This window comes from Caretta caretta, chromosome 7, assembly GCF_965140235.1.
Source record: "Caretta caretta isolate rCarCar2 chromosome 7, rCarCar1.hap1, whole genome shotgun sequence".
NCBI classification, from domain to species: Eukaryota; Metazoa; Chordata; order Testudines; family Cheloniidae; genus Caretta; species Caretta caretta.
The window spans coordinates 41,682,877-41,695,332 of NC_134212.1; the positions used below are offsets into that span (position 1 = coordinate 41,682,877).

A 12,456-nucleotide genomic window follows, 5' to 3' on the forward strand; every position below is an offset into this window, starting at 1 on the left:
AAATTGGGACGGGAAGGATTGGGATACCCGACTACCCTACCTTATGTTTGCAATCCAGGAGGTACCTCAGGCCTCAACTGGGTTGTCCCCCTTTGAATTATTATATGGACGTAATCCCCGTGGCATACTAGATATCACAAAAGAAATCGGGAAGAGGAACCCAATGAGGAGAGAAATATAATTGACCATGTGTTGCAGATGCGGGAACAGATAGCCCGGGTCACCTCTATTGTACGGGAACATTTGGAAAAGGCGCAGGAGGCCCAGCGAACCCATTACAATCACCAGGCAAAAGTCCGACAGTTCCAACCAGGGGATCGGGTGATGGTGTTGGTACTCACGGCAGAAAGCAAGCTTTTGGCCCAATGGCAGGGGCCCTATGAGGTGGTTGAACCCGTGGGAGAAGTAACCTACAAGGTGCGGCAGCCAGGCCGCCGGAAACAAGAACAAATTTATCACATTAACCTCTTAAAGCCTTGGCATCAACGAGAGGCGTGTGTAGTGGCCCAAGAGACCCCAATCCAGGGAAATGACATGCAGGAGCAGATCAGGATATCCACTGATCTGACACCAAACCAGAAGAAGGAGGTAACTGAGATGATCAACCGATACCAGGATGTGTTTTTCAACCAAACCAGGCCGGACCACCAAAGCATATCACCACATTAACACAGACCCTGGGGCAAAGGTAACTTTAAGGCCCTATTGGATCCCAGCGGCAAAAAGGGAGGAGGTCAGGGCAGAGGTAAAAAGGATGTTGGAGCTGGGAGTCATCGAAGAGTCCCACAGTCAGTGGTCAAGCCCGACCGTGTTGGTGCCCAAACCTGATGGCGCCACTAGGTTTTGTAATGACTTTCGCCAGCTGAATGAGCTATCCAAATTCGATGCACACCCCATACCCCGTATCGTTGAGTTAGTTGACCTCCTGGGCAATGCCCGATTTTTGACCACCCTTGATTTAACAAAGGGATACTGGCAGATTCCCCTTGCCAAAGATGCAAAAGAAAAGACGGCATTCTCTACACCAGAGGGTCTGTTTCAATATACTATTCTTCCTTTTGGACTGCATAGGGCACCTGCCACCTTCCAGGGTCTTGTGGACAAGCTCCTACGGCCTCATACCAGTTATGCAGCGGCATACCTGGATGATGTGATTATTCACACCCCCGACTGGGAAACCCACTTGGAAAAGGTGGAAGTGGTTCTGGACACGGTAAGATGGGCTGGCCTCACAGCCAACCCAGCCAAGTGTGCTATTGGGCTAGCCAAGGCTAAATACCTTGGCTACATTGTAGGAAGGGGCATGGTCAAGCCCCAACTAAACAAACTAGAGGCTATCCAAAATTGGCCCTGGCTGAATCGGAAAAAGCAAGTCCAGGCATTCCTGGGTGTGGTGGGGTACTACCGACGACTTATTCCCCATTTTGCTACCAGAACAAGTCCCCTGACAGACCTGATAAAAGCCCGGGGTCCAGACATGGTGAAGTGGACAGATGCCGCAGAGAAAGCATTCATAGATCTACGGACAGCCCTCTGCAGTAACCCCATGCTTAAAGCCCCAGACTTCAACAAAGAATTCATTTTACAAACAGATGCATCTGAAGTAGGATTGGGAGCTGTCCTATCACAGATGGTCGGAGATGAAGAACACCCAATCCTCTACCTCAGCAGGAAACTCCTCGCGAGAGAGCAGAAGTATGCTGTGGTTGAAAGAGAATGCCTCGCTGTGAAATGGGCTATGGAAACACTATGTTATTACCTTCTGGGATGAAGGTTTACCCTTGTGACCGACCATGCACCCCTCCAGTGGATGTAGCGAAATAAAGAGAAGAATGCAAGGGTGACCAGATGGTTCCTGTCCCTACAACCTTTCCAATTCACCATACAACACCGGGCTGGAAGCCACCATGCCAACGCAGATGGCTTGTCACGAGTACACTGCCTGACGTCCCAAGTTGCCCAACCCCGTAGTGTTGAGCGGGGTTGGGGGGGGGGGAGAATATGTGACAGGGTTGGGCCAGATGGCTACAGGAGAGTGAGAGAAGGCAGATATATTTAGCCCCAGGTTAAGTAGGTCCCTTTTCCCTGGGTAAGGTAAAAGGGAAGGTTCCAGAACAATCAGGAACCTTCTGGAGACAATTAAGACAGGCTGATTAGAACACCTGCAGCCAATCAAGAAAATGCTAGACTCAATTAAGGCAGGCTAATCAGGGCACCTGGGTTTAAAAAGGAGCTCACTTCAGTTTGTGGTGCGTGTGTGAGGAGCTGGGAGCAAGAGGCACTAGGAGCTGAGAGTGAGAACGTGGACTGTTGGAGGACTGAGGAGTACAAGCATTATCAGACACCAGGAGGAAGGTCCTAGGGTGAGAATAAAGAAGGTGTTGGGAGGAGGCCATGGGGAAGTAGCCCAGGGAGTTGTAGCTGTCACACAGCTGTTCCAGGAGGCACTGTAGACAGCTGTATTCACAGGGCCCTGGGCTGGAACCTGGAGTAGAGGGCAGGCCCGGGTTCCCTCCAAACCTCCCAACTCCTGGTCAGACTCAGGAGGAGTTGACCTGGACTGTGGGTTCAGAAAAACGGCCAAGCTGAGGGCTGCTGTGAAGCTCTAAGGCGAGCAAATCCCCCAATAAGCGCAAGACCCACCAAGGTAGAGGAGGAACTTTGTCACGGTGGATAGTCTTCAGAATCCTGTATATTGAGGATGGATTCTCCTAAACAAAATAAGTCAATGCAGTTATTTAATTATTATTACCATACTGCTCATAGAGTATTGCTCATTGTATTCACTGACACTTAGTACTACTTTAAAGGTGAAATTGTAAAAGGAAGATCTGCCTATTTTAGCTTTTTATTTTTTATCAGAACTGCATCTAAAATGATAGTACCATAGAGTAACAAATATATTTTTTTGCTCAAACATGAGAATTCAAGAATAGTGCAGAAGGAAGACAGGCAGTCCTTAAGGAAGACATATGAAATAAAAAAGTTTGCCAACCTGAAGATCCTTCATGTTCCTTTCATCAGCTTCAACGCAGCTTCCTCCTGAGAAGGAACACTTCTGAAGATGTTATTTCATTTGGACGATCAGGCGTTGCATTTCTTTGTTGCACTGTTTGCATTTTGTGCGCATGCCTGTCTTACTCACAGGTAGAGGAACTTCATTAAAATATTTCCAAACTGGGTCTCTTTTTACGGCCTGCTGCCATGAAAGGTTTTCCCCTCTAGTGAGAGAATGGTATGGTAGACCTCAAATCAATGAAGGCTACACGCAGAAAGACCTCAAGACTTCTGGAATATGCTGCTCCAACAGTTTCACTTTTGTTTCTACTGTCTGTCCCTCCTTTTTTACATTTATCTCCAGACTTCTTCTACTTGTCCAGATCTATTGCGCCCCCAACAATCTTCTATTCATTGAACTTTTTGAAACTTTGCACTTTTAGAGAGAGGTAAGGGACTGACTCTGTGTACACAAATTTGCAGAGGAAGAATAGGGTTGAGGTCTGTTATTTCTCACTTCTATTTATTTTAAAACATTTTTGCTGTTAACAAGCATGTTATCTGTGGAGACACAAATCCACAGTGTGAGAACTGTAAAACTAAGCATCGCTGATGATATCTTCTAGACTGAGTACCTTTGGGAAGATAGAGATTAACCTAAATAATCTATACAGAAGCCCCTGGAACCCCATAAAATTGGTTCCCTAATCCCTGAACTATTGGAACTCGTTCACAAAACTTTTCTTAAATATTACATGAATAACGTTGTCTCATAGTATAGAATTAATAATCCCTTTTCCATGATGAGATATCTTTGAGCTATAATATATCTTTATCTTTAGATAGGTTTTTTCCTCAAAAATCATTTTATAAAAAAAAGTTGATTTTAAAAATTGATTTTTTCCCACCTTGGTACCATATATATATTAACTATGTATGCTAAACAATCCATTCCACCTTATATTTAGTTGTGATGCTGAGAATGTTTCCCAGACCTGAAGAAGAGCTCTGTGTAAGCTCAAAAGCTTGTCTCTCTCACCAAGAGAAGTTGGTTCAGTACAAGATATTACCTCTCCCACTTTGTTTCTTTAATATCATGGGACTGACAAGACAAATAATACTGCATACCGTTTAGAATGTAGGTGGGCTTGGCAGCATTAGATTTTGTAAAAATAATTTCAATAGATAATATCAATGTTTATTTTTAAGCATTTTGTTCTAGATTTTTATCAATTTACATGTTTGCCATTGTGCATAATTACAAGGGGCAAACCATAGGTGGTCATTATCCAGTAGATAATGGAATTCAAAAAGTTACATCACATGCCAAAATGTACAAAATATAAGTATACTTAAACTTTAAGTTCTCGAGCAGCATTTTTCTTACTTTGCTGATTTATAAATCTTTATCTATGAAAATATTTTTTCATCTGTTTGTGGGCGTGTAGTGAAATCGACATTTACTAAGATTTACCCATACTAATTAAATCCTTCCAAGCCTAAATATAAGCTAGTCAGAACCGAGATAAATTTAGATCTGCATATAATGACTGAGATATATATTTAAAAAAAGTTCAGGGTTTCATGTCAACAGACTGGAAACATGATGAGGAGCTTGTGGCCTACCACTGTGTTCCATTGTCAAAAATTTTTACTTAACTTCTGCTTACTGCTAATCGAAGATTGCAGGCCCTGGAACAAAATATATAATTTCATATGGCTGTTTTACACCGATTGTTCTCAGTGGGATTAATTCTGTCTGAAAGACATTCTAGGTAAAGTTGAAAGATACAGGAAATTGAAGAGAACCACAAACAGCAATTAGCATTTTCTCATTTTTTGAACTGTAAGTGAAGTAAGGTGTGTTTTCTGCCCCATCCAGACACCGTGCTGGCTCCATTATTGGTTGTTACACACAGTTACAGACAGCCTAATCTAAGACATATTTCCCATACTAATTTTAATCCAAAATCAGCACTAAGAGTACAGAGTGTCAACCTGTCTGGAGTGACTCACGAGTGTGAGTGCCATCCTCAGTCCAGACTGTCCAGGAACATGGCACAAACTGGTTGTATGTTCTAGAATTAGATTTCGCCAACGAAGTAACAAGTGTGAACTCCTAAAGCACTATAACTGCCTTAACAAGGAGTCACAGATAGACCAGAGTGTCCAGGGAAACTATCATTCCACCCAGGCAAGCTTGTCTTTGTGATAGATGGTCCCTTACACCAAAAATTGCAGTAATGTTCGGTTTATTCCCAATCCCAAAGGACCAGTCACTTATCCCAGGTCAATTGCATCCCAGGTCTCTCACCCAAGAAAATGCCTGTAGCCAATCCTGCAATAAACTAACTAAAGATTTATTAACTAAGACGGGGTGGCCAACCTGAGCCTGAGAAGAAGCCAGAATTTACCAATGTACATTGCTGAAGAGCCACAGTAATACGTCAGCAGCCCCCCATCAGCTTCTCTCCTTCCCCCCATGCTCCCGGTGCCTCCTGTCCACCAGCAGCTCCATGCTTCCCGATCAGCTGTTTTGTGGCTGAGGCTCTGGGGGAGGAGTGGGAGGAGCAAGGGCACTGCAGGCGGGATGGGGTGGAGTGGGGGCAGGGCCTGTGGCAGAGCCAGGGGTTGAACAGTGAGCACCCCCTGGAACATTAGAAAGTTGATGCCTGTAGCTGCAGCCCGGAGTCGGTGCCTATACAAGGAGCCACATACTAATTTCTGAAGAGCTGCATGTGGCTCCAGAGCCACAGATTGGCCACCCCTGAACTAAGAGAAAGAAACATGAGTTATTTACAATAAAAGATAATAGAAATTTCTCTAATAAAACAAATCCTGTATTTCCTTTAGGGCTATCCCAAGCTAAACACCTGGGGACTCCTGACTTATGCTTAGAAATCTTTGCCCCTTAGAGTTCAAGCAGCATAGGGATGAAGTTCCTTCCGGTCAGGGATTTTTATTCCCTTTCCCGCAGCATTCAAACAGGCGTGGCACCTGTCTCCTCTTTGTGTGTACGTACGTGCATGTGCACAGGCCGTCAGCAAAGTCTTGGTCCTTTGATGCTTTACAATGGCTCATTTGATTTCAATAAGCCTTCTTGGATGCAGGACGAACACTTACCAATAACTAATGTGTCTTTCCTGTTTGGTGACTTACACAATTATAGAGGTATGTCGAGTGTTTTCATTGTAAAACTTTATATCATGGGCTGCAGATGTTCTAGGTAAGATCAATACATGCAGCATCCTACAAGTATTTCATCAAATCTAAACACATTATCAATTTAACATCTATTTTAACAATGCTAACACAGACATAAGCCAGACTGGTTTCCAGCTATGCATTTGTCTGTGTTCAGTGAGGCCTGTATTCCATCAATTTCTTTTTTTTGGTGGAATTAAGAAATTTGAGCAGTTTTATTAAAAACATATAATTATAGATGTGAATTCAAAAACCTAAAGTTCTGTGGGAAATGATTCAAACATTGGTTTCTTGAGGGTTTAATAAGGGATAGAACCTTGTCACTTCTTTTTTTTTTCAAACCAGCACAATGTGGCCCTAATCGTGCTTGAGTGCTTTGTGCACTAGTGTAATGTAAATTATTAACAACAAAAATAGTGGGGCTCAATCCTATATTTATTTTGCATACAGAAATTCCATTGATTTAACGGAATTATTTCATGTGAAGAAATATAGGCTCCGGCTAATATAACTGTTTCAGAAATATAGGAACATCTCTGTTTTAAGTTAAAATGTATGTTTTGATGAATAGAACGTCTTGTTTCTCCGTTGAAAATCCAATTTCAAGGCTAACTTGATCAGTTGAACATAATGCAGGCAGAGGCTGAGAGCCTGATATTGATTGTGTCTCAGAGATATAGCTGAGTTGTGCAAAGGCCAGTTAATAGTTGAGAGAATCATAGTAGTCCTGGGATTCAATATCAGTCCATATGGCTAGAAAGTAAGGTGGTATTTTCTAAAAGTGTTGGAAAATACTGATGCCGAAAATAAATTGTTGCATTGATATCGCCATGACTAATGTCATGGTGTTGAAAATGAACTAATGACTCCTTGATTATTGTTCAGATGTACTATGGGCATGAAGACTGTAGTCTGGTGGTCCAAGAAAGATAGAAGAGTCTCTGTTTTTACAGAGTTATGTGTGAGAGTACAGGAGGAGAGAGACCTTACTTGAATCCTTAAAGCCCCTAACGCTGGGTGCAGAGGGCAGGAGTCAGGGTTCAGAAATATGAAAAACAATATATATTAAAATAAAAAATGACCATTCCTAAAATATATGTTGTAATGCTAAAACTATATACATTTCTTTTTTATTTGTTTTTATATCTTTCATTTTGATAGTATGTTCCTTGAGTCCCATATTTTCTGTTTACATCTTACTAGCAGTAGTACTACAGAAATTTTAAAAACTAACATCTCGATCCTCCAGTGCACATATACCCATTGCCTTAAATCAGCTTGTATGTGGAAGGTTCTTCCATTATGCAACTTGTTGCAAGTTCTGAGCTTAAGAAACAAATGTAATGAATTTAGCTATGAATTATTTAGCAGAAAAAACCCATGTTACATATACTCATCATAGATGCTTTTTACCAGAACTGCCTGAAGGCACTACATAGATTGTTTGGGTTTTTTTCCTACAGTGTCGAAGAACAAGGAAACCTTTTGCTATTTTTCAGAAGCCTTTCGTCCTTTGCTGAGTGGTGTGAACATCGCAAACGCGCCTTCAAACATTTCAAGGTAGTGTGTGACAAAACATTCTATATATTTCATTCCTTATCATTCCTAAGTGTTGATATTAATAAGAGTTTTGTGATGAAAGGGCAAATTGAACATAAGTATTACTCTGCATAGCACTTTTCAGAATAATAGAGCAATCTTAATTTTGAGTAGAAATTTTTAATAATTTTTAAATAATTTTTAATAATACTACTATTAAACTTGCAATTGGAGGAGAAAGAACATTATCCAAAGGTTTATAAACTTACTGGGTATTTTGTGTCCCATATGTACAAAAGGAAAATTCTTTATTAATGTGTCATTTAAGTTGATTTTGTCATAGCATTTTCCATATTCTTTTTCAGACAAATTGCAGTCTGATTAAATCTAGTGTAAAGGCATCAGGGAAATTTAAAATACTGTTCCAACTGCAACTTCATGTGAGTGGGTCTTTCTCTGGCTAGCTGGAAGAAAAGGGGTGTTGCCCTTTTGCAGCAGGTGGGGAGAAGGGGGAAAGTTTATTAGGATGGACAAGAAGGTCAGGAAGCAGTTGGGGGTCAGGTCAGAAGGTCACTGAATTGCCTTGCTATTGTTTTGTGTAATTTTTCATGTAAATAATAATTTGTTCCTTAGTGGTGTTTCGTTTCATTCTGCTGTAGTTTTACTTGGAAGAACAGTGATTTAAGTTTTAAAAAACAAATAAATTGGTAAAATATGTATTCAGCATACCATCTCCAAGCAATAACATTTATTTACTTATTCCCTGGATTTTTTTTATAAAAAACATTAATTTCAAATGTTACCTCTTGTAGCCAGAAATAAAAATAAAAAAGCCTTATACAAGATGTGACTGGGCAATAGCGGACCTCATATTAAAAATGTCATGGGATTTACCCGTTCAAATCCATTACAACTGTAATGGCATAAGATGTCATGCTACAGTTTTTTGGTGGTGGTGGTTGTTGGCTTTTTTTAACTAAAATGCATAATTTTTTTTTAAATAAAATGCATTATTAGGGATAAAGGTTTAACCAACCAACCATAAAATAAAGAAATATACAAGAAAAAAAATTGAGTAACCTCTTCGTACCAGACATGAATCTTTCACTGTAGTCCAGGAAAGGAGAAGATTCCAAAGAAATAGCTACACAACTTGAATACAGATGAAGGACTTCCTCTTTTTTGGCAGGGTATTTTACATGCTTACAAATTGAAGTGGTCATTTATACACAATCTAACCCTGAATCTGATATTCAAATGATGATCTATCTTCATTCTGTTGTTGCTCAGGAAAACTCCCATTGGTCCTTGGTAAAGCTGGAGGATTTCAGCCCATGTGTAGTCTATTGAAAAAACAGTAAGAGCCAATGGAAAATTTAAGAAAAAATGGAATATTTGAGTCAAATTTTCCCCATTTTTATGGATGTTTTACAACTTATTTTACATAGTTATATTGGGATGACATGACTGTTGATATATGCATGATTACTAGCCTGGGGAGTGATGTTAAAATGTGTCTTGAAAGTGGAATAAGCATATATACTGAGGCAAAAATCAGCTCAGCAAAGCAGCGGAAAGATTGCAGATTCTGACAGAATGATTACAGATTTTGTCAGTCCCACTTTTATCTGTTAATGCGGGATAAATTATGTTGTAGTCATGTTCACAGCTGAGAATTTAACGTTTCAAAAACATGGGTAGTTCTGTAGCAAAATATAAACCAATTTGTTTCTGTAATATTTTTTATTTGTCAGAGGTCTTAGACAATAAAAATATCGTATAAGTAATAGTAAATACCAAAAAGTCACAACAGTAATTTCAAGGTCTGAATGTTAAGTACTGTATTTGAAGGTACATACTATTGTTGTATTAACATAATTATAGCATAGTTTGATAACCAGTAAAATAGCTGTCTGTAATGTCGTGAAGAAGCAAACAAAAAAGAACTTATCTAAACAAAAACAACATATTCATTAAATGAAGAGATAGCAAATTAAGATTTATTTATGGAGAATGTATCTGAGGAGAGGTTATGTATGGTAAGGTTAACACTAGTTTAGTTTGATATTACATGGTTCAAGAGAGAGTAGGGGCTTAAATTCATTAAAAGATCCAAGAATCACTATGACTTTGCTATGAAAGAGGTGCTATTGAACAGAATTGTAAAAGTGAACTGTGATCCTGTACAGTTTTCTTACAAGCCATGGAACTTTCATGGTAATACAATTTTACTTTATTTTTTTAAAATGTAAGGTTTTAGATGAAGTTTCCAACTTTTTAAAGGATGTTCTGCCATTGAATAAAGTTGTGTGATGGCTTTTAGGCCATGAGAATATTTTTTCTTGACTTAGAAAATAGCCTGAACCCTCTTAGAGGTATTTCTAATTGATTTTTCTTATTTTTTATTCGTGTCCATAAGTGTGCTAGGCATTTGAATGAACACACAGTGCTTTTCCCTTGTTTTTTTTATTTCAACATGCACAACTACAGTAGGCATATGCCAAACTCATTTAACTAACTTATTAACATTTTTTCTTAGCCCCAAGATGACAAATAAATATCATTGTAAAATTTTTAAACTATAAAAATAATTATACATAAAGTACATTACTCACCTTCTTAAATACTTCCCTAAATCAGTTTTACCACCTCTTTTTTTTTATGACTTTCTTTCCTGAACAGTAATTTTCTCTGAATTAACTTCAGTTCATCCAATACCTAAAATCTGCTTTGCCCCATTACTTTTTTCCTACACTTAGCATAATTTTTACTCCTTTAATATCTTCTTTTATGATTACAATTTATTATGCTTGTTTTAAGAAACACACTTTTTCACATCACTGTTCTGTATTGTTCCTCCAGTACATTCATAGAGGTTTTTGCTCATGCGATGCTCAACTCCTTTGTTTTTGTTGCTCTTTCTAACTCCTGTTAACAGGGTTGTGTAGAAAGCTTTCAATCATTGACTTTCCTCCAAATGTCAACCTGACCTCCAAATTCTATCATTCAATCTCTTAGTAATAGAATTAACTGACTAAACATGCTAAAATATGATCTATCCTCCCTCGTTAAACATTTTATGTACAGTAAAGGCTGTTGATATTATCATGGAAGTTCCTTGCTAATATTCTTCCAGCTGTTAGGATATAGATATTCAGGCCTGTCTGTAAAGGCCTATACTCTAAGAATTTAGGTGTATTCTTATCACTTGGCTAATTATAGAGGTATAAAAGAAAGAATCAAAATCACTGTCTGCTGGTGTAAGGGCCTTCTCTTACTGTGACAGTCTGAGGCCCTGTTCTTAGGCTAAGGCCTTTGGCTAAGCAGCAGAGGCAGCCATAAGCTAGGAAGCGAACAGTCACATCCTCGCATTCCAAACTAGTCACATTGAAATAAGGTGCTATTGGTCTGTTAGGCACTATCAGGACAGAATTGTATTCCTATCACCTCCAGAGAAAGGGAAGTGCCTAGAAAATGTAAAAGGAAACTTAGTTTGATAGCATCCTGTCTGGCAAGAACTCACTTATCAATAGCTGGGATGTGAAATCCTCACTTCTGTATTGTTTTTTCATTATAGTTCCCACTTTGCTATTGTTTGTCTATATAATCTCTCTGGTTCTGTGATTGTTCCTGTCTGCTGTATAATTAATTTTGCTGGGTGTAAACTAATTAAGGTGGTGGGATATAACTGGTTACATAATCATGTTACAATATGTTAGGATTGGTTAGTTAAATTTCAGGAAAATGATTGGTTAAGGTATAGCTAAGCAGAACTCAAGTTTTATTATATAATCTGTAGTCAATGAGGAAGTGAGTGGGTGTGGGTGTGGGTGGGAGGGGGTGGGTGGGTGGGGGAGATGGGAACAGGGAATGGGGGTAAGGAAATTGGAATCATGTTTGGCTAAGGGTAGGAATGGGAACAGGGACACAGGTGTAAGGCTCTGTGGTGTCAGAGCTGGGAAGGAGGATACTAAGGAAGGAAACTGGAATCATGCTTGCTGGAAGTTCACCCCAATAAACATCGAATTGTTTGCACCTTTGGACTTCGGGTATTGTTGCTCTCTGTTCATGCGAGAAGGACCAGGGAAGTAAGTGGGTGAAGGAATAAGCCCCCTAACACCAGCTAGTGCAGAACCCTTCCGAGGTATGCTCAGAGGTACAGTGCAAGAGTGATACTGGACATACTAGCATGGTGGGCCATTTGCTCCTGGTGATGTTGAGGTAATTTTATCATGCTCAGATATCTACTGTCCACCATGAAATACTGTACCCTTTTCTGTTTTCAGTTGTAATGTAACAATGGAGATGATCTGTAACCCAATTATTTTCTGATGCATAGGGAGATTTCCTAACTGTGTCCTAGAGCAAGAATGTGCTGGGTAAAGAGTAATATCTTTTATGATATGAAAAATAAATCTTTGCCATCACTAGCTGATCTAGCAACTGAGTGATCATGCAACCCTGAAGTGCTCTAATCCCTAGGATCACTGTACACACAGTTATTCCTGTTCCTCAATGGGGTCTTATATGAAGAAGCAGAAGGAAGGAAGTAGGGGAAGACATGAGGGCATATGGATCACTGATGCTAGGAGCTGCAATGATGCTTTATTGGTCCTTAGTTCATGTGTGTAAATTCCATGATAGCAGCCATTAAGTATGTAAACTACACGAACATAGTAACTTTCTACAGTAAATGTCACTCATTCTAAAATCCAT

General features: G+C 39.6%; 1 protein-coding gene across 2 annotated transcripts in view; it reads left to right on the forward strand.

The window, feature by feature from the left end:
• CENPP (centromere protein P) overlaps positions 1 to 12,456 on the forward strand; it is a 315,918-nt gene that overhangs the window by 27,293 nt on the left and 276,169 nt on the right. For both annotated transcript variants that reach the window (XM_048858371.2, XM_048858370.2), the window contains exon 6: positions 7,665 to 7,761. In XM_048858371.2, the coding sequence (XP_048714328.1) occupies positions 7,665 to 7,761 (97 nt within the window). The remainder of the gene's footprint in view (positions 1 to 7,664; positions 7,762 to 12,456) is intronic.